The 21,810-nt window shown below is 39.6% G+C and overlaps 2 protein-coding genes across 3 annotated transcripts; both read left to right on the top strand.

Annotated features, from left to right (window-relative positions):
- The first annotated feature begins 1,431 nt into the window (after nt 1–1,431).
- LOC119014456 (major histocompatibility complex class I-related gene protein-like) lies at nt 1,432–14,807 on the top strand. Of its 2 annotated transcripts, XM_037089666.1 has the most exons (8): nt 1,432–1,509; nt 1,654–1,766; nt 2,673–2,954; nt 3,349–3,627; nt 4,523–4,825; nt 4,970–5,071; nt 13,163–13,270; nt 13,773–14,805. In XM_037089666.1, exons 2-8 carry the CDS (start codon nt 1,718–1,720, stop codon nt 13,820–13,822), a joined length of 1,173 nt encoding a protein of 390 aa, XP_036945561.1. In that variant the 5' UTR covers nt 1,432–1,509; nt 1,654–1,717; the 3' UTR covers nt 13,823–14,805. The 2 variants fall into 2 exon arrangements, with proteins under 2 accessions (XP_036945561.1, XP_036945551.1); XM_037089656.1 differs by lacking the exons at nt 1,432–1,509; nt 1,654–1,766; nt 2,673–2,954; ... (1 more) ...; nt 4,523–4,825; nt 4,970–5,071 and adding exons at nt 7,119–9,211; nt 10,063–10,332; nt 11,263–11,541; nt 11,848–12,150; nt 12,295–12,390 and having other exon boundaries at nt 13,773–14,807.
- Nucleotides 5,508–21,431, top strand: LOC119017020 (class I histocompatibility antigen, F10 alpha chain-like). Its single transcript, XM_037093406.1, has 10 exons — nt 5,508–7,124; nt 15,033–15,145; nt 15,924–16,036; nt 18,750–19,007; nt 19,402–19,665; nt 20,032–20,340; nt 20,440–20,541; nt 20,777–20,794; nt 20,975–21,010; nt 21,355–21,431. The coding sequence occupies exons 2-10, from the start codon at nt 15,120–15,122 to the stop codon at nt 21,429–21,431; spliced, it is 1,203 nt and encodes a 400-aa protein (XP_036949301.1). The 5' UTR covers nt 5,508–7,124; nt 15,033–15,119.
- Nucleotides 21,432–21,810: the final 379 nt, after the last annotated feature.

Raw genomic sequence — 21,810 nt, 5'->3', positions numbered from 1 at the left:
GGCTACAGACAGACATATCATCTACTTCACACTCACATCACTATGTGCAGCATCGGAGGCGAGGATTCGGATCTCTGGCTGAATTTGGCTCACACATGAGCTTTCTCAGGTGATCTCTTGAGAAAGCAGACAAACAAATAGCCTGAATGTTTGTGGTTGCTCAGTCGCACCATCAGGTTGCCTTTCTTCGATGCCTTTTCCTATTGGTTGTTGTGGTCCGGCTCAGAAAGTACAGATTGTAACTTGTGACCATCAAATGTTTGACCTGATGAGTCTGTGAGCAGTTCAGTACATCAAATCATCTGTAGGGTGTCTTGTTAAAAATGTTTCCAACAACAATTCTTATACATTTCACATTTAACTTGGATGCTGGTGATATGAAATCACCATCACTGTCTGTCTGGTTTGAACAGTGTCACCATAAATAGCAACCTGGTAGTATGAGGAACTTTTCACAGTTTCTTTAATGAATTACCTTGAAAGGTTCCTCATACCACCAGGTTGAGGAAACTTTCATGGTAATCCTTGAAAGGTTCCTCATACCACAGGTTGCTGTTTATGGTGAGACTGGTCAAACCAGACAGACAGTGATGGTGGTTAGACTGCTCAGCGGGCCGTGGGATTCGTGCGAAGTTGCCAATGAAACCAGTTGGGCCAAGCAATGTAGTTCAGAGCTGTTGTAGTGTAGATACAAGCATAAGATGCTGAGGGCTGTTGTATCTTTACAAGCCACCAGATGTCAGTATGCTGCAGAGTTTGAAGCCCAAAAGCTCCATAAGGCCTCATCCTCCTCTCTCTAGTTCACTCAACTGAATGAGTGACTGTACAGAATGTGTTGCGGTGGGGAGGAGGGTGAATCTACCGTGTCATGTGATAAGAAAGCGAGACCATCCAACATTACTAATATTGTTCTTTGGACCCTCCCCCAACATCTCAAAACAATATATTTAGAACAAGAATGACAAAATGTATTTTAAATAAACAACCGTTAATAAAATGATTATTAAAAGCCCCAAATGTGCAGACAGAAGCTTTGTTATATGGGCCATTCATTCCACACAGGAGACCAAATAGGAACATTTATATATGAGTTGGATCAAGTGATTTTGATGGCTGATACGTTTGAAATCCAGTGTTTGTCACTGTCAAAACATTAAATGATGCTGATGGTCAGAGTGTGACCTATGGAGAAGCTTCACTTGACGCAAGCCTCTCTAGACTGAGGAGTCTCTAAAATATCTTTATCATCATGGTTAATGCGTAAAATTCGGCAATTATTGATGTATGGTTCATTCATGAGGGTGATTTATAACTAACTCACTTTAAAAATACCAGCATGAATGCAAGTCTCACTATCAAGTGTCACCCACATGAAATGAGACCAGTTTCTAAAAAAAACCTCTTCAGTCTGACCCAATCTCTGACTCAAAGTCATGTGAAAAAGGAAGGAAGTGTGGGAGTTGACTGGAAAAGCAGATTCCCTGGTTCTGTGGTCGGGTCTGTTTTAAGGTAAGCATGTTGCTGAATAAACTATTATTCACTTTTAACATGTTACTTAATGTGAGGGGTGTTGGTGAGGACTGGATCACTTATAGGCAGTCTGAATTATTCTTGTTCTCAGGACAGAAACTCTCTCTCTCCTCCCTCTGCCAGGATAAACATCAGGAAACAGCTGATCCAGCTCGGTCCTTCACTCACTCGTCTTCATCAAATCAAGATGAGAACGTTATTGTTGTTGCTTCTCTTCTGTCACGTTTCATCACCAGGTAAGATCATATTTTAAACCTTTAAACTCTTTAAACTTCACCGTCCACTCGACTCTTTACTCGAAGTTTCAGTAGTTTCACTTCCAGTGGAGCAGCAGAAACAGTACTTTGGAGTGATCAGTGCAGAATGATGTGGGCCATCGTTTCCAAGAACAAAAAAAGGACTTACACAAACTCAGAAGTAGCAAAAAGGACAGAGACAATTTCACTTTGCAACATTCAACAAAGCCAATGAGAGCAAAACATTGCCTGTACAACATGATACAACAAAGAGCTCCGTCTATAAAGGCTGACACAACTAAAACCTGTCTGTTACATCCTGATTCAGAATAAAACATATTTGCACCCACAGAAAGAGCAGCACATCATCTCTATAGCGCACAACACAGTTCATTAACCACTTTACTGCACTTCATGTTAATTCAGCATCATCACCTGAGATGAGATAGTGATCACGCTCCTGGGAACAAGAGTCCAGCTCTGTCAGCTGTCTGTCAGGATATTATTCCAGATGTGTTTGAGTCGTGTCATCATTATTTCACACGCTTGTTGCTTTTCCCAAACTAGTTGTGGGCACAGATCCAACAAGCCGTCTCTCTCTGGTCTCAGCTCTTGATTTCATTTTTCTGCATCAGCTGTTCTGTTAGCTTCATAACTTGTTCAAAATCACACTCTGAATCATCTCTAAACTGAGCATGGCTCTCTTAGTTTCTCATTTATGATGGGATGTGTGGTGATAATGAGCGTGTGTTCATACTGAATGGAGGCTGTTTGTTCTGTACATTACATTTAAAAATATTTTGATCCTTCATAGCAAATGCACATACTTCATAACATATTTATATTTTCACTTGGCATCGTATTTATGATTGGTGTCATTTATAAGCTTCTTTGTTTGTCCTGCAGTGCTACACTCCATGAAGCATATCTTAACTGGATCAGTATCAGCTGGATTCCCAAACCTATCACAGGTTGTGGTGACAGTAGAAGTTGATGAACTTCTGGTGGTGTCCTGTTACAGCAGCAAAAGGATCTGTTGTTTGCTGGATCTAAAACATGACATTGCTAAATCATTCTTCATGAATTATCCTGAGCGGTTGAAGTGGTACAAAGAACAGTGTGACCAGTTGTTGTCAAACTTCAAAGCCTACATAAACATTTTGACGACTCTCTACAACCAAACTGGAGGTACAGTGTGTAACATGTTACAGCCTGTTTAACTTTTTACTGTTCTGCATCTTAGTTGTAAAGTGACTCAGGGCCTCAAGACACCAATCAGTTCAAACTCTAACATCATTTTACACAGAACCTGAAATAGAGATTGATGTAAAGTAAACCATCATATCAGTTTGTCTTCAGTGGTCCAGCCACTACCTGTCATTCATCATGTCAACATTAATCAGCTGCTAGTTAGACTTGTTGCTGAAGCTGTTAAACACAAACTACTGATAATAACCTGATTCATGATCACACAGTTAAAAACATCAATCATCACACAATGTACAATGTTTTTAAGATCATCTTTCCACTGAATGTTTCATCTGTGAATCAGTGTTAATTACAGTCTCTGTCTCTGTCTCAGGTGTCCATGTTTTACAAGAGGTGAATGGCATTGAGTGGGATGATGAGACTGACGAGGTCAAAGGTTTCTCTCAGTTGGGTTACGATAGAGAAGACTTCTTGGCATTGGATCCGAATACATTTACATGGAACGCTCTAAGACCTGAGGCTGTCATTGCCAAACCGATATGGGACGCCAGTAAAGTTATTAGAGAATTCTATGAGACTGCTTTGACTCAGATTTATCCAGAGTGGTTGAAGTGGTATGTGAAATATTGGAGGAGCGTTCTGCTGAGAACAGGTAGGATCACCTGACCTGATGTAGTTCATTAGACACAGTGATCTTCATATAGGCTGCTCAGACTGAACTGTCATTGTATTATTAATCCAACCTGTCTGACATCAGCTTTTTTGTAGTGGTTACATTTGTTTTAGTCCTGACCAATCACAGACATTTTTGGGTGACATCACTCACCATCAAAGCTCAGACTGTGATGTCACAGTTAGTTTAAGGAAAGTGATTTTACAGTTTCAGTGTTTCACAATAGAAATAGTTCCACTGAACATTGACACTGTGATTGTTCTTATGATTCACAGTCAGGTCGTCAGACAGACATTGTTCTTCTCTGACTGTAGTGAGTCTTTAGTGGTGGTGTAGTTCCCTCCTCTGTCTGTATACACATCATGTGGAGGCTGTGTAGCAGATGTGTTGTTATGTACCCTGTCATTATTACACTGTGGTCTGGATACATGGAGCACATTACTTGGCCACCATCAACACTGTCCTCCTGCTTTTTAAAAAACAATATTAAGTCAACAGATGCTATTACAAACAGTTGCAGGTGTAAATGTTAAGAACGATTTACAAAAAATACAAATATAACCAATGAACACATTTCAAGAATAAAAGAGGAACAAACAAGATGAACTTTCCAAAATGTTGGTATTTATAGACCAAATTCTAAGTATTCTTCTCTCATATCCTCATATTTTCTACATGTTAAGAGGAAGTGTATCTCTGTCTCTGCCTCGCCTGTGGTGCAGTGACCTCAGACTCTTTCCTCTGTTGGCAGCCAGGACTTCTTGTGTCGTCCTTCCTCTATAGTTGGACTCTGGTCACTGAGTCTGTTTGTCTTTCTTTGACCTTGTTTCTTTTCCTCTCTCTCCTCTTTAATCTCTCTCTCTTTCCTCTCCAGAGCTTCCCTCAGTGTCTCTCCTCCAGAAGACTCCCTCCTCTCCAGTCAGCTGCCTCGCTACAGGTTTCTACCCTCACAGAGCCTCACTCGTCTGGAGGAAAGATGGAGAGGAGCTTCATGAGGAGGTGGACCACGGAGAGATCCTCCCCAACCACGATGGAACCTTCCAGATGAGTGTTGACCTGAACCTTTCATCAGTCACACCTGAAGCCTGGACCAGGTACGACTGTGTGTTTCAGCTCGCTGGTGTGAAGGAGGAAATCATCACCAGACTGGAGGAAGATCGGATCAGAACCAACTGGGGTAAGAGTGAGATCAGAGGGTGCTGAAGGGGAGTGCCTGGGAATTCAGGTTGAAAAAAATAACAGTAATGATAATCTAATTGATTGTTTTAATTTGTTCTAACCTGCTTCATCTGCACCAGTCTTAATTTATTGTATTTAACAGTGAAGCCCAGTAACATGACCGTCCTCGTCACTGCTGCAGTGGTTGTTCTTGCTCTCATTCTCATCGGTGCTGCTGGATTCATCGTTTACAAAAAGATGAAAGGTGAGAGAGAAAAAGGAAAGATTTCACCACTTTGATTTCAGTCTTTGAGTTGATTTCTTTTATTCATGTTGCAAAATTAAAACAAGTATCAGAGAAAGTAAATCAAATAAATGAGTATGAACAGATACTCAGTCAGAGTGAGTAGAAGAGAGGAATAAAGTGACTAAAGATAATCTGGCATTTACAACTGTGACTGAAATTATTTGTCTTGTTTTGATTTCAGCCATCAGCCCTCCATCTGGTAAGTAAAACTTACTTTGGTTCTATTTCAGCTGATCTGACTCAAAACATGTTTCGCATTATTGTGCAGATGAACCTTTTCAACACTGTTTCCTGTATTTACTGTTTATAAAAGTTCAATACAGGATGTTTGTTTCTGACCTGCAGCTCCTGACAACAGCACAGAGCTCTCTGAGCCGCTGAAACCAGAGACCTGAATGACAAACACACTCAGTGAATCTCTAAAGACAGTAAACGAGGAAAAGATGGATTCTTGCAATATAAGTAAAGTTATACAAAAAGGACTGATTGAAAAGATGGACTGTTCTATGTTCTATGGCTCTGATTGGTTGTTTTATCAATTGTTGTTTTCTGTTGAATTCATACTCAAAACAATCAGTGGACAGCATGTGACCAGACTTTTGTTACAAACTATTCTAACTCTAACTTTACAACTTGTACATTGATCTGTTCATAAAAAACAAGTATTGTAATTTTGAAGTAAGACATTAAGCAGTGGTGACCATGATGTCGTCCATTTACAGCCTCACAATAACTTTCTACTAATCAAGATTTAACTTAGAGTTCATGTTCATCTGTGAAGATTATCTTCATGAACAAAACATGTAAGAATCATAAACTTGTATTTGTCACAGAGATTATTTTCTGCGACTTTCTAAAATCTAATTTTAAAAAATCCCATAGACTTCTTGTGGAGGGAACCAGGATTAGCCTCCAAAAATAGTTTATAGCTGCACCACTCTACAGATGGAGAATATGGAGTTTGGTCTCTCATGGAGCCAGTGTGTCTCTCATATGAGCGGTGAGCAGAGTGGGAGATGTATATCGACAAATGTACAACTATGAACTTATGAGACTAAACATGTAAATTCCTTTACACTGATGAACATGAATGAATGTTAGACTCAAATGTGTTGTTCTTTGGTTTTGTGCTGATGTTTGTCTTTTCAATAAAATCCTCACATTTTAACAAGTTTGGTCCACATGCTCATTTGTGACGACACTTCAATATATTACCTGAACATTCAGTGTTCTCACAGAGGATTTGAATGAGGAGATTGATATCAATGTGAATTCTGAGCACAGTTAGCTCCCGGACAAGGTTAGCTTAGCTTAGCATGAACACATGAGCTGACAGTTTACACAAATTAAATGTACAAGCAACATACAACAATAATAGAAATTACTTAAATACAGAGGTACCCTGAGAGAAAATTATTAAATGTTACTACATAATCATTCACTAACATCTACAACTGCACTGTAATTATATAGAAAGAGTTTTTTACATTTATGTGGGTTCGTAAAAATAAAAAAAAGTCCTATGTTTTACAGGCCTTTGAACGCCTCAGGTTTCTGTTGTTTGTGTTCTCATTGGTTTGGGCAGGTGTCAATCATTTTCTGGGATTAACCTGTCGGATTGTTAGAGGGGCGGGACTAGAGGGAAAGCCCGGGAAATGAGGAGAGAAGGAGCTGCTGAGAGAAGCGGAGAGACATTAAGTTAGAGCAAACTTTGAAATAACTTTATGGAAAAGTTATTCACGGTTATCAACCGGAAGTTTATGTGAGTGTTTGCTTATTTTGTTAAGAGTGTAACCGACCGTGTTTTAGAAGTGAGGGCTCATTACTGGCGTTAACTGAAGACAACGATGGGACTGTTGCCAGCGGTTAGCATCGCTAACTGCTAATCAGGAGACGAGGTTGGACGTTGACACGGGTGCTGCAGGATGGAGGAGTCGGTGACGGACCGAGCCTCGGAACAGAACCGAGCCTCTGGACGGGTCTCTGGTCACATCGCTTTTCCGTGGTTCGGGTGAGTATCCCGACCTGCGGGTTCAACCGTTATTTCTATATGACTCACGCATGCGCACCATCACTGGTACCAACTGAAACAGTACAAAAACCCGGAGTATTACTATTGTGAAGGTTTCTAATGTGAGTGTATTTCTGTTATGAGGTGATTCAAAACAAAGGAGAAAGATATGAGCCACAAGGTTTAGACATTGAAACTGTTTATTATTGCTAAGTCCTTGTTTGAAGGTGTTTTACATGCTGATGATGTTTATATTGAATAAGAGCTAAAGTTACAGTTAAAGTGAACTGCATGGGAAAATTAACGCTCAATAACAGCATAGAAACAATTAATTAACTAACCAGGTCTCTCTGCAATTTAGCCAGAGTCATTTTCAATGTGTGTTCATTATTGTAAAACATCCAGAATAATACATTTTAGTAGCTCTCACCAATTGGCTTCCATGCAGTCTGATACATAAAAGAGATATTCATGAATTCATAATACAGAGTTGAGTGAGAGGGCTACAATAGAAAATGTCTTTATACAGTATAGACATCTAGTTCTTTATATGTTTAATTTTGTTGCACCAAAAGGGACAAAAACCTTTTGAACACATTTTAAAAAGATAATCATCTCAGGTGTGTTTAGACTCTCTTAGACCACTCCTCTTCATGAAACGCTCTCTAAACACAATACAATTCAGGTGAGTTTATCAAAGTGAAGTCCACCTGTGTTAGAATATAAGGCCTTGTCCACACCAGCCTGATTAATTTTGCAAAAAAAAAAACGCTTCCACAAGAGGGGTGTAATAAAAATAACTTTGTACACACGCAACCTTAAATCCGCCACCAAGTGATGCAATATACGTGTAATGCATATGCCACAGCAATAAGTGGCAATATAACATAAAATGGGAAGGCTGTTTTAACCAATCAAGATAGTTTAAAACTGGAACCTAAACGTAAACAACAATGGCGACTTGCACCTTATTCTGTGTTTACATTGCTGCGCATGCAATATTTACAAAGGCAGGCACTCAGCTCTGACGTAAACAACGGAAATATTCGCGGTTGTCATATCCGCATGCACCCGCTGAAACCTGAATCGACCGAAAACCTCACCCTGGACCCCGGTTTCAAAAGACCACAGTTTCAGTGTTCCAAAAGCACAGTTGCATGTGGACAGAACAGTAAAACCAGGAACATAACTTCACGGTTGCAAAATTTACTGGGCTGGTGTGGACGGCTCGTAAGTTGATATATCCAATGTAAAGTTTGTCTGCATTTCAAAGTGAAAAAGCCTGTTTTTACAGTTTGACACTGGTCCAGTGTTAAAGTCCTCAGCCACTGAAACAGATACACATTGTGTTTTGATCCTGTACCTGTCAAAGACAAAGCCGGGCCAGTCCAAACCAGCACTGATGCTTCTCTGTTTCACTGTTCGGCTGTTTGATGTTATGAAACTCTGTCAGCATGAAGTGAAACATGGGACTGTTCACTGTGGAGTGAGGCAGATTGTGAATGCACACAAGGTAACAAACTATCAGGTAATATAAAGAAATAAGACAAATGATTATTTCTTTTACATTTTAAAGTAAAGCTTTTCTACCAGCCAATTTCCATTCTGAGCTCACTCAGTTAATTCAGTTGATCTCATGCTACAACTGAAGAGTGGAGTAATAAAGACAAAGTTCAGACACACACGTACATTAAATGTGTTAAGTTTTCCTTCATTAAGTTGAATTGCAATCAAATAATGGTAAACACCCTATCTATATCCATATACACCTCTATATCTGAAACTACATTATTTGAGTACAAGAATTTTAGTTTAGTGTGAGTTTAGTAAAGACCAAAGAAGGAAAACCTGCTGAAGAACTTTTACTCCTGTCTAAACCTCTCATCCCCACTGGGGGGAGCTAAAGACACAGTGATGGAAGGAAGGAGGCGTGTTATCCAAACAGAAAACACCTCCTGCCTTTATTCACACCATGAAGACTCAACTCCACGGACTCAACTCAGCTGCTCAGTGGATGAAATTTACTTTTCAACAGAACATGAAGATCTTCATTCTCTTGCTTCTCTCGAGCCACTTTGCATGTTCAGGTAAGATAACTCTCCTTGAATTACTTCCTGAAAGCAGTTTATGAAACACAGAACAGTTCAGCAGTAAACTAGTGACCTGAAGCTGGAGGCTGACTGTCTTTATATTTCAGATCAACCAGTTTGTCCAGCTCAGGGTTCAGTTAATATGAAAATGAATTAGGATGTTGTTCTATAGTTTCTAAATAACTTTGATTTGTGTTTAACTTTGGAACAAGCACAGATCCAAATTTGTTGTCAGGAGCATAATGTAGTCCTAAAGCCTGTATTTATGTGCTGTGTTACAGGAAGCTGAATGTTGTAAGTATGGAGTGAAACATAGGTTGTTAAAATAATGACAACATTTTTAGGCTTTTTCACTTTACACAATATGATATATGATGGATACAATAACGACGTGTGCAAATACAAGTATTAGAACAAGTTCAACAGTCAACAATCAAGTAATGTTGCCTTTAAAACCAGGAAAAGACAACGCTGATATCATGATATAACCATATCCACAAGCTAAGATGACATATAGTCTCTTATGATAGTAACAGTATAATATCAATATATTGCAGCCATGAAGGATGCTCACGTTGATATTAGAAGGGGGACCTGATAGTTAAAGTACTTTGAGTGTAACTTCTCTTTAAAGTCTGTCCAAACACCAAAATGCTTCTCAGTGGTTGGTGGGCCGTACTGTAACCCTGTAATGATGGACTAGGTAACAGATGAGTTAGATAAGAAGATTCATGCTATAGATGGCAGGCCATAACCTAAAATGTTACCATGACAACATATTTATGATGAGTGTGATGATGATGATGTGTGTATTTATACCGATTGCATAAATCTCTTCTCTGTTGCAGTGAAACACTCCCTGAAGTATATCACCACTGCATTTTCTGGACTCCCAGACTTTCCAGAATTTGTTGCAGCTGCAGTGGTTGATGGAAATCTGGTGGGCTCCTGTGACGGTAGCAAAAAGATAATTGATCTAAAACACGACTGGATGAAAAAAGTATTGGAAGATGATCCTCACCATTTGGAGTATTACAAAGGAGCATGTTTTGAAATAATGCCAACTTTTTTCAAAGCCACAATCAGTAGTTTGAAACAGCGTTTCAACCACAGTGTAGGTACAGTATGTGCTATGTTGTATTTCAACTTTTACTTTATGAACTGTTCTTTATAATTAGAAAAATACTTTAGTAAGATTTGTATCAGAAATATTTGGAATTGATTTGATCAGCCTTCCTGGGCTGAAAGAAAGTTTCCATCATGCACAGTGAAAAAGACTGAATACTTTATTGACTAATAATGCTTCAGGGGATGACTGGACCACAGAACATCTGACTGGTGTGAACATTTAAACACGAGGATCAGAGAACCTTTAAATCATCAATCAGACGGATGGATGATTTCTGTACAACAGTAAATATAAATCAGTATATTTACATACATGCCAAAACTGGGTAACACAAAAACTGAATGAGAATAAAGGTAGCTTTCATTATGGAGGCATCCATGAAGGATGAGTCTTCTGTAATCCTTCACTGTGATTCTGTTATTCAAAACAAAAAGTAAATACAGAACAACAATACACAATGATTGTAAATCTAAATATACTCCATGAGCCATATTTACAGGGTTAAACTTCTCACAGGAGAGGAAGTAGGAATCAAACAAGTCCAAATGTTACACCACAGTCTGGTGTGAAGGCAGATACACATTATAAATACTGGCTGCATTTAAACATCAATTAAAAGATAAATAATACATCATCTGGACGCATGTACACATACCTTAAAGGATAAATCAGCAATGTATCAGGAACAAATTGGCAAAATAAGTTCAAACAAACTAACTTGTGGCTGCTTGGTCTCACACAGAGACACATACAGGACACACCCAGCATATATGTCCTCCTCTTATTAAAACTGTTTTTGTGTTGGTCCCCGCTGTAATAGTTTGGACTCAAACCAGTTACGCTGCATCACTGTTCATTGTTGGCATGTTAAACCTTAAAGTGATGATGTGAGGTGTTTCTTTCTCTGTCTCTGTCTCAGGTGTTCACATTTTACAGAGGATAAGTGGCTGTGAGTGGGATGATGAGACTGGAGAGGTTACTGCTTATAGACAGTTTGGTTATGATGGAGAAGACTTCCTGTCGTTGGACCTGAAGAGAGAGATATGGATCGCTCCAAAACAACAGGCTGTCATCACCAAACTGAAATGGGATGCTGACAAAGCTAGAATGAAGTACAATAGGAATTATCTCACAGTGTTTTACCCTGAGTGGCTGAAGAAGTATTTGGCCTATGGGAGGAGCTTTCTGCTGAGAACAGGTAGAATCACCTGACCTGATGTAGTTTAATGGACACAATCATGTTCATACAGTCTGCTCAGACTGAACTGCTGTTGTGTTTTCACTCCAGTCAGTCTGACATTACATTGTTGTCTCTGTTTATATTCTGTAGCTGTAAGATTTGATGTTGTCCTAACCAATCAGTAGACACAGACATTTAGGCTGTTCTGAAATTTCTTTCCATCGATACTCAGACTGTGATAGTCAGAGTGCATTCTGCATGAGTCAAGTAAGTTTCCTGTCTCAGTGTTTCAAACTAGAAGTAGTTTCATTGATCTCTCTCCAGAGCTTCCCTCAGTGTCTCTCCTCCAGAAGACTCCCTCCTCTCCAGTCAGCTGCCTCGCTACAGGTTTCTACCCTCACAGAGCCTCACTCGTCTGGAGGAAAGATGGAGAGGAGCTTCATGAGGAGGTGGACCACGGAGAGATCCTCCCCAACCACAATGGAACCTTCCAGATGAGTGTTGACCTGAACCTTTCATCAGTCACACCTGAAGACTGGACCAGGTACGACTGTGTGTTTCAGCTCTCTGGTGTGAAGGAGGAAATCATCACCAAACTGGAGAAAGATCGGATCAGAACCAACTGGGGTAAGAGTGAGATCAGAAGGTGCTGAGGGTGCATGGGAATTCGCATTGGGAAAAAACAAAACCAGTAATGATAAACTAATTAATTGTTTTAATTTGTTCTAACCTGCTTCATCTGCACCAGTCTTAATTTATTGTATTCAACAGTGAATTCCAGTAACATGACCGTCCTCGTCACTGCTGCAGTGGTTGTTCTTATTCTCATCAGTGCTGCTGGATTCATCGTTTACAAAAAGATGAAAGGTGAGAAAGAAGATTTCAGAACTTTGATTTAAGTCTTTAAGTTTCAGTTGAAAAATTGAAACAAGCATCAGCATCATCATTTCACAATTAGAAGCACCAGTAAACTCTGTAAGGCTCAGAGCCTGTGAGTCATGATAATGTCACTACTGAGAAGATGCTGAAGAGGAGTAATAAGAAAATAAACTGCCGACCATCTTGCAGTGGTGTCAGAGCTCTTCTTCTGTTTCACTTTAAATCTGATATCAGTCTTTTCTGATGTTGGGGATTTTGTTTGCCCTGTTTTCTTGTTTTTTTCCTGTTTGGCTTCTTGTTCCTCTATGACATACTTTTTCAGCTGCCATGCTGACGAGGATTGTCACCCAAATTTCACCACATCCTCATCAGCTGTTGCTTCTCGGCTCTTTGCCCACTTCCTCCTCCACCTCTGCCACTCGGCAAACTCTTGCAGGCTCTGGGCCGTGTGATCCTTCTCTCACTAGACTGTGAATAGAACAACCAGCATTAAGAGTAACATGGTGGTGCATACAGGTGCAGCAGCTGGAGGCTCATTCAAAGTGTTACTTATTCAGCTGTTGTTCTGAGACACATATTGCAGAAATACATTGATTGCATTGGCAGTAGACTTTGAGACAAACACTGCCCAGATCATCTTTCAATCATCCAACCTGACCAGGCCTCATGCCCCAGGGAGGAAGAGAGTCAGAATAAGAGCTGTGCTCATCCATCTTGGTCTTGGAAAAAATCAGAGACTGTTGTGCTCACCTCTTTACAGATACCTGTCTCCAGCACGACACCATGGCTGCAGCTGCTGCACTCGACGGGCAGACAGTGTCCCAAACAGACAGACCTCTTCTTGTTTCAGCCAGATGCCCTCCATGTGGTGAGTGGAACTTGTTTTATGTGGTGTAACATGCACTTGTGTCAGGATTTATTTACTGGAAAATACAGTTAAATAAATGGAAACTGATCATAAGCAGATCAATCTCATCATTAGGGCATAAAACAGTTGATCTGAATAATAATAATCATTTTCCCAACATCACTGAAATCTCTTCTGGAAAAATAAATACCAGAAACAAGGACTGTTTGACATATGATGAATTAGATTAGAATAATCTAATCCCTGAAAAAAACACATTCATGAATTAATTAGATATTTGTTTGGCAGCAATAACACATTATTGAATTTGCATAGGTTGTGGATTTGAATTTCATAAATTATTATTTCTAATCATAAACTAAAAGATGTCACCATCAAAGACAGGTTACATCACTGCTGCTGTTTAAGCTGCTGCAGGCTGCAAATATCAGCAGGTTGTAGTTGTTTCTTAAAGGTGTGTCAGTGCAGGATAAGTGGACTAACAGTGTGTTTGTCTTTACAGCTCCTGACAACAGCTCTCAGCTCTCTGAGAGACTGAATGAAGACAGTTGAGTTACACAAACAATCTGGAAGACTTCAGATGAGACGGCTAAACTACAAGTGCTGATACATAATGATATGATGTGATGGTGGTAGCAGTATGTTATATGATTGACAGCAACCAAGCAACCTAAAACCTGCAGCCTGTTCCTGATTGGTGCATGGAAATATGTGACGTCACATGTTATTTCCCCCATTAGAGCTCTGCCCATTTCAAACATGCAGCACGTGATTCTGGAGAAACATAGTTGATTGTTGAGTCTCATTCCCGGGTCATCAAATACCAGAGCTTTGTGTCGGGCAGCTGTGAAACTCTCAGCCTCTATTTCATACATGTCTTTGTTGCCATCTAATGGCTGTTTAGTGGTATTATAGACAGTATTACAAACAGGGCTGTGACTCTTATATTGTTCTCTGTGTTATTTCTGTCTACTTTGGATCAGTTGCCACACCTACCAGCAACATGTTTAAATCAAAATGTGTTTAAAAAACATTTTCAGAATAACTGCAAGAATTTAAAGAGTACATATTTTTTTCTCTTCTAAACACTGAAAAGATTAAATGTCTGAAGTCAAGAAAAGAGTTTTCTCTTAAATCAGTGAGATTAAACCAGTGGGCTCCAAACTGTGGAGCTATAAAGAAGAAGGGACACAATCACTGAGGACATGTTGCTGGTACATGAGGGTGAATGTAATCCCTGAAACTGTCGAGCTAAAAGGAAAGTTCAGCACTGAACAGTAACATCTGCTGTGTGGGGACTTTGTTCACCTTCTGTCTGTTTTCATTCTTTTGTACATTTTTTTTTAAAATACCGTTTAAAGACTAAATTGTCATGAATGTATTTATTTCTTACCACTGATATTTATGTTATTGTGTTTTGTCCTGTAACTTGTATTTACTAAGTTCTCCTTGTGGTTATAATAATCTCATTTCATTCATTACTGTTCTGTGTATTTCCTATTGTTCTTACATTAATAAAGTCTGATTGTATTTTTCATGTTTTAATGTTTTCTTTGAGTGTTCTGAACACTGTGTGTATAATTCTGGTTTATTGAAATAAGGGTCATAAAGAACAGGGTTGTGGACGTGTCATCAACAAGAATTCCTCAGATGAGAGAAAAAGATCAGCTACTAGAATAAAAGCAGCTCTGAGAGGAAGTTTATACAATTCTTTAAGATGTCATGACAATAACAGGACAATTCTCTGTGTGTACATGTTTAGTGTCCAGACTGATGTGGTCAAGACATCAAGAAGTCGAGGAGTCACATCTTCAAATCAGACTTTCAATGTGAACCTCCTGCCACAAGAATGAAGACGGCATCAACATCCTTCAAGTCAGAGCGTTTAGTTTTCTTGTGGTTGTATCTGTTGTTCCTCATGACGTCTCTGTGAGCAGGACGGTGTGTTTGTCAGTCGTGTTTCTGGATTCAGTCTGTTGACGACAGCTGAAAGGTCAGAAACATTCTGTTAGTTCTCTTTTCCTGCATGGAAGCATCTCAACCACGCACATTTAATAAGGTACAAATTAGATTTAAATTCAAATTAATTTAGAAAACCAATCAATTTGTGTGCTGTTGGGATCTAGTAAGTAAAAAGGAGAGGACAAAACATGAACTTCCAGCTGCTCTGTATTTATTATTAAATGAGCTAAAATGATGTACTTGAATTACTAGAATAGAATTAGCTCAACTGTTTGTTACATCATGCAGCTTTTCAGCTGTTTCTGGACTCATGTTAAGTTACTGCTGGTGAAACATTTCAGTCTGTCAGATCACCAGCAGAGGAAGGACTTCAACCATATTATCATAAAAGAGGAGCCAATTCTTTCTTCCCACAATAAAGTGATATTCCAAACACTAATGTTGCAAGATAGTTAAATGTGAAAGAAACATTTTGATGAAGTAAAACCAATAACAACAATAATGATAATAATAAATCATAAGGAGAAAAAAATGATTATCGTAATAATAATAATAATAATGCTGATTTCTCCTGGATGGCCTGTTGGGGGCCTGTCAGAGTTCTTCACAGGTGAGAGACAAACTATTCACCCGCCCATTTCTAGACCGACCTTTATCTCTCCCTCTCCCTCTATATATCACCCTCTGCCAGGATAAACGACAGGAAACAGCTGATCCAGCTCGGTCCTTCACTCACTCGTCTTCATCAAATCAAGATGAGAACGTTATTGTTGTTGTTTCTCTTCTGTCACGTTTCATCACCAGGTAAGATCATATTTTAAACCTTTAAACTCCTTAAACTTCACAGTCAACTCGACTCTGCAGCTAAGTAGAAGAAACTGGACTTTGGGTGGGCCAGTGAAGAATTATGTGGGTCATCTTTTCCCAGAACAAAAAAGGACTTGAACAAACTTGAAAGTAACAAAAATGACAAAAACAGACACTGACCCAACTACGACAGTTTAATCTTGAAACATCAGGGCATAATAGCTTCCTGGTTCAAGGAGTTTGATCTTGCACAACAGCAAACAGGCTGCTGCTCATTTGAACATCTGGACTTATCAAAGTTCTGTTTCTGGGCAGCTGCTCCAGATGAATTTGGATCATTGGATCATATTTGCACAAGAACTTGAACTGTTCAATCAGCAGTGGTGTTTCTTTTGTGTGTAAACATGCTGCATGACACAGCAAATATCAGACACAAGTCACACATGTAACACATGTCTTTGCATTCATTACAGTCACTGTAGCTTCAGTATTGGTCAGCTGTTTACACTAATGAGCAGTAAAATGAATCAGAGAATGAGAACAGCCAGCAGAGCAATGTTTGAATTGAGAGAGAACAACACTTTGTTACTGTTAAATCAAACAAATACTGTACAATCAACTCTGGATGAAATGTATTGATCAAGCTGTACAGAGAACGACTTCCTCTGTCCTTAGACCCTCTATTCATGTGAGGACAAACTATAAAACCATTAACAGTGTGAATGTTATAGTACTTTTAGTTGATTCTTCTTTTTGTCCTTGTTTTTTCATGAAATCATGAATGATACTATCAATATTATATTGAACTATTTCCTGATTGTATTAATATACATTGATGTTGAATTGATGATATGTTGCTTAAAAATAGTCACACAATCCAAACAGTGAAACGTCACAGAAACAGCCTCTTCATACATCTGAGAAAAATATATTTAGTATAACATTTTAACTGTTAATTTGTAGGGGGAAGTCCTGCTTGACACACAACAGTACAATAACTGTTAGATGGTCCTGATTCCTCTGGATAAATGGATAGTCGATGGCATCATGGCTCATTGTTGTGACAGTCACGTTACAAAGCCACGTTTTTTATTAGATGCATCTTCTTCTGGTATGGAAGCCCTAAACGGCCATGCATTCATATATTTTATTTCCTCCATTTTCCCAAAATAACTGGATAATTTTCTTGAGATCTTGTGATAACAAAACTTTGTTTTCCCGAGATAGCAATATAATTAATTTGAGATCACGAGAAAACAAAACGATAGTGTAGTTTATTAAATCATTGCAGGAGACATCATTCAGTGTAGCAATGTCAGAGGAGCCGGAGCATAACGATCACCGCGTCTCTCCAATCAAGGCCTGACACAGGCTGAAACAGCGTTATGCTTCGCTATTACAAATATTATACACATTAATGTGCGTAATCTAAGAAGATGGTTAGCAAGGCTTCAGCTATATCGGCGGCACAATCTAAATGAGCCTGATGTCGTCGTAGTAGCATCCTCGGCTGGATGATGGTCAGACTCTTTACTGATGGTCCTGCCTGGGCATAGGCAGTATAGGCAAGTGCTCGGGGCGCCAAAAACAGGGGCAGAAAAAAAAAATATATTGAAAAATAAAAAAAAGTATATATTTTTTACCAGTGCCATTACTACTATTATTTCAAAATATTATATCAGCCCACAGCGACATAACGTCATTGCAAAGACTATTAAATAACAGAGAGGTCTTTTTTCTGGGTTCTGGCTCGCTGCACTGAACCTGTCCTCCGTGAGGGGGGCGTGGCCAGTAAGTGTCTTCTGTGAGGGGGCGGGGTCAATACATGTCCTCGGGGGGGGGCGGGGTCAATATATGTTCTCTGTGAGGGGGCGGGGTCAATACATGTCCTCTGTGGGGGGGGGGCGTGGCCAATACATGTCCTCCGTGGGGGGGCGGGGTCATTATATGCCCTCTGTGAGGGGGCGGGGTCAATATGTGCCCTCTGTGAGGGGCGTGGCCCATACCTGTCCTCTGTGAGGGGGGCAGGTTGAGAGGCGAGCTGCCCAAGACCCCAAGACGAAGAGAGAGATTTACTGATACTGCAGTGGAACCACAAGGTCCAAAAGACTGAAACCATCCGGCACCCAGTGAAGGAAAAGAAGGAAAGAAGAGGAAGAAAAACATGAAGAAGACACGCAGACACACACGATTCACAGTGAGACAAATAAAAGTCCTGCATTTAGCATCTAATATAGTTAATAAAATAATAACTTGGCTTCAAATTATATCAGTAAACTAAATGAAAACAAGATGTTCTTAAACAATTATCATATTAAAGGTCATTTACAGACACACACACACATTCTCACTCTTAATTATATCGTTATCCAGAGGAAATAAAATGTGTGAATGCATGGCCGTTTAGGGCTTCCGTACTACTGTGATAAAATACATTCTGACTAAACTTGGCCCATTACTGACTACACACCTGCTTCAACTTGATCAGACTGTTTTAACTGACTCATATTGATTTCATCATATTTCTGAGAGGTGATGATGAGTGTGTGTTCATACTGAATGGAGGCTGTTTGTTCTGCACATTACATTTACAACTTTTGCATTTTGTTCCTTCACAGCAAACACACACACTTCATATCATGTTTATATTTTCACTTGGCATCATATTTATGATTAGTGATGTTTATACTCCTATTTGTTTGTCCTGCAGTGCTACACTCCCTGAAGTATTTCCAAACTACATCAACTGGAATCCCAAACTTCCCAAGATTTGTGGGAACACTGGAGATTGATGAACTTCTGTGGGGGTACTGTGACAGCAAAGGAACACTGGATGTAAAGGACATTGCTAAATCATTCTTCATAAAGTATCCTGAGCGGTTGGAGTTTTACAGACGAATCTGTTTCCACTTTTTGCCAAATGAAGCCTACATAAACATGTTGATGAGTCTCTTCAACCAAACTGGAGGTACAGTATGTAACCTGTTACAGCCTGTTTAACTTTTTACTGTTCTGCATCTTAGTTGTAAAGTGACTCAGGGCCTCAAGACACCAATCAGTTCAAACTCTAACATCATTTTACACAGAACCTGAAATAGAGATTGATGTAAAGTAAACCATCATATCAGTTTGTCTTCAGTGGTCCAGCCACTACCTGTCATTCATCATGTCAACATTAATCAGCTGCTAGTTAGACTTGTTGCTGAAGCTGTTAAACACAAACTACTGATAATAACCTGATTCATGATCACACAGTTAAAAACAGCAGTCATCACACAATGTACAATGTTTTTAAGATCATCTTTCCACTGAATGTTTCATCTGTGAATCAGTGTTAATTACAGTCTCTGTCTCTGTCTCAGGTGTCCATGTTTTACAGACTGTGGAGGGCTGTGAGTGGGATGAAGAGACTGACGAGGTCAAAGGTTTCACTCAGATTGGTTATGATGGAGAAGACTTTGAGGAATTTGATCTGAATACATTTACATGGATCCCTCTTAGACCTGAGGCTGTCCCATTGCGTAACAGCCATGAAGATTTAGGAACTAAGACTGTTTTGACTCAGATTTTTCCGGCGCGCCTGAAGCAGTATGTGGAGTATGGGAGGAGCGTTCTGCTGAGAACAGGTAGGATCACCTGACCTGATGTAGTTTATTAGACACAGTGATCTTCATATAAGCTGCTCAGACTGAACTGTCATTGTATTATTAATCCAACATGTCTGACATCAGTGATGGACGACATGATTCACATCATGCTGCTGGTTTCACACTATTCACCTGATCAACAGTTTGCAGCAGTGATGTGCCAACAAACATCGTACTGAAACAAAATAGTGCAGACGAAGTCTGCTAGCAAGTAAAAAAAGGATGTATATGATGCATCATTTTTTAAAAATATTTCATTGATTCCAAATGTAATTTCTTCATCTTTCTTTGACCTTGTTTCTTTTCCTCTCTCTCCTCTTTAATCTCTCTCTCTTTCCTCTCCAGAGCTTCCCTCAGTGTCTCTCCTCCAGAAGACTCCCTCCTCTCCAGTCAGCTGCCTCGCTACAGGTTTCTACCCTCACAGAGCCTCACTCTTCTGGAGGAAAGATGGAGAGGAGCTTCATGAGGAGGTGGACCACGGAGAGATCCTCCCCAACCACGATGGAACCTTCCAGATGAGTGTTGACCTGAAACTTTCATCAGTCACACCTGAAGACTGGACCAGGTACGACTGTGTGTTTCAGCTCTATGGTGTGAAGGAGGACATCATCACTAAACTGGAGAAAGATCGGATCAGGACAAATGAAGGGAAGGGTGAGATCATCTTGAAACAGTAATAATAATCTAATTGATTGTTTTAATTTGTTCTAACCTGCTTCATCTGCACCAGTCTTAATTTATTGTGTTCAACAGTGAAGCCCAGTAACATGACCGTCCTCGTCACTGCTGCAGTGGTTGTTCTTGCTCTCATTCTCATCAGTGCTGCTGGATTCATCGTTTACAAAAAGAAGAAAGGTGAGAGAGAAAAAGGAAAGATTTCACTACTTTGATTTCAGTCTTTGAGTTGATTTCTTTCATTCATGTTGCAAAATTAAAACAAGCATCAGAGAAAGTAAATCCAGTCAGCAGTAAACAGACTGAGTATAAACAGATACTCAGTCTGAGTGAGTAGAAGAGAGGAATAAAGTGACTAAAGATAATCTGGCATTTACAACTGTGACTGAAATTATTTGTCTTGTTTTGATTTCAGCCATCAGCCCTCCATCTGGTAAGTAAAACTTACTTTGGTTCTATTTCAGCAGTTACAGTTTCCTGTATTTATTGTTCATAAAAGTTTGTTTATAAAAAACAAAGTTTATAAAAATTCAACATGGGATGTTTACTACTTGATACTTACTCAGGATAAATAAAGTATATATTTATCTCTCTGTCTGTTTCTGCCCTGCAGCTCCTGACAACAGCACAGAGCTCTCTGAGCAGCTGGTCTGCATGTCAAAGTGTCCTTGGGCAAGTTACTGAATCCCAAACTGCTCCTGATGTGCTGGTCGGCACCTTGCATGGCAGCCACTGCCATCAGTATATGAATGTATGTATGAATTACTGTATTCTGCTTTAGATACAAGTGTCTGATAAATGTAAATGAATCCAGAGACCTGAATGACAGCAAGGGCGCCTGAGAGAGCAATAATCACATTACTTTCTGTCAAAAAATGTAATTTAATCCACTAATTTAACACAATTTTATTTATTGATAATAAATCTAACCTCACAAAAGTAGTTTCTTCATTAATTCACTCTTGTCTGTAACTCTATCACTCACTGTGTCAGTATCATGGACATCCGTTTCAGTGGCCATCAACGTAAATGTTTCCAGGCAGATGGGCAACTCCTCACTCTGTTTATGATGAAGGATAAAAGTGACCACTCACAGGCTACCTGAGTTATTGACAGGGTCAGCAATAACTTGTATGCCAACCCAAGTCGGCATGTTATATCTGGGAAGGATTTTGTAGCAGCGCGGGGGCTCGGTTTGAAAGAGACACAGGTTTTGCTTATTATGTCCGTCTCTTCGCGATCCTCTGATTCCTCTTGAACTGCTCTAGTTGCGTCGTCATCCAAGGGCGATTGTACCAGCCTGTCCCATTGTTATGCCAAGTTTCTCAGTTCAGTTTGTAGATTGGTAACAGTTACTGTGCTGTCATACACAACTCGGCACTTGCTGAGTCCTTCAAGTGCAGATTTAAGGAAAGTGCTGGTGTGGATAAGAGGGAAGTTTTTGGGATG

This window comes from Acanthopagrus latus, chromosome 3, assembly GCF_904848185.1.
Source record: "Acanthopagrus latus isolate v.2019 chromosome 3, fAcaLat1.1, whole genome shotgun sequence".
In the NCBI taxonomy this organism is placed as follows: domain Eukaryota; kingdom Metazoa; phylum Chordata; class Actinopteri; order Spariformes; family Sparidae; genus Acanthopagrus; species Acanthopagrus latus.
The sequence above is the reverse complement of the archived record's forward strand: the minus strand, read 5'-3'. Positions and strand labels throughout refer to the sequence as shown.

Excerpts from the sequence above, each read along its gene's own strand:
- LOC119017020 (XM_037093406.1), top strand. The coding sequence starts at position 15,120 with ATGAAGACGGCATCAACATCCTTCAA. Across the intron at positions 15,146-15,923 it reads ACGGCATCAACATCCTTCAA|GATAAACGACAGGAAACAGC; the intron begins GTCAGAGCGTTT and ends ACCCTCTGCCAG. Across the intron at positions 16,037-18,749 it reads CTGTCACGTTTCATCACCAG|TGCTACACTCCCTGAAGTAT; the intron begins GTAAGATCATAT and ends TTTGTCCTGCAG.
- LOC119014456 (XM_037089656.1), top strand. The coding sequence starts at position 9,097 with ATGAAGACTCAACTCCACGGACTCAACTCAGCTGCTCAGTGGATGAAA. Across the intron at positions 9,212-10,062 it reads GAGCCACTTTGCATGTTCAG|TGAAACACTCCCTGAAGTAT; the intron begins GTAAGATAACTC and ends TCTCTGTTGCAG. Across the intron at positions 13,271-13,772 it reads AGCCAGATGCCCTCCATGTG|CTCCTGACAACAGCTCTCAG; the intron begins GTGAGTGGAACT and ends TTGTCTTTACAG.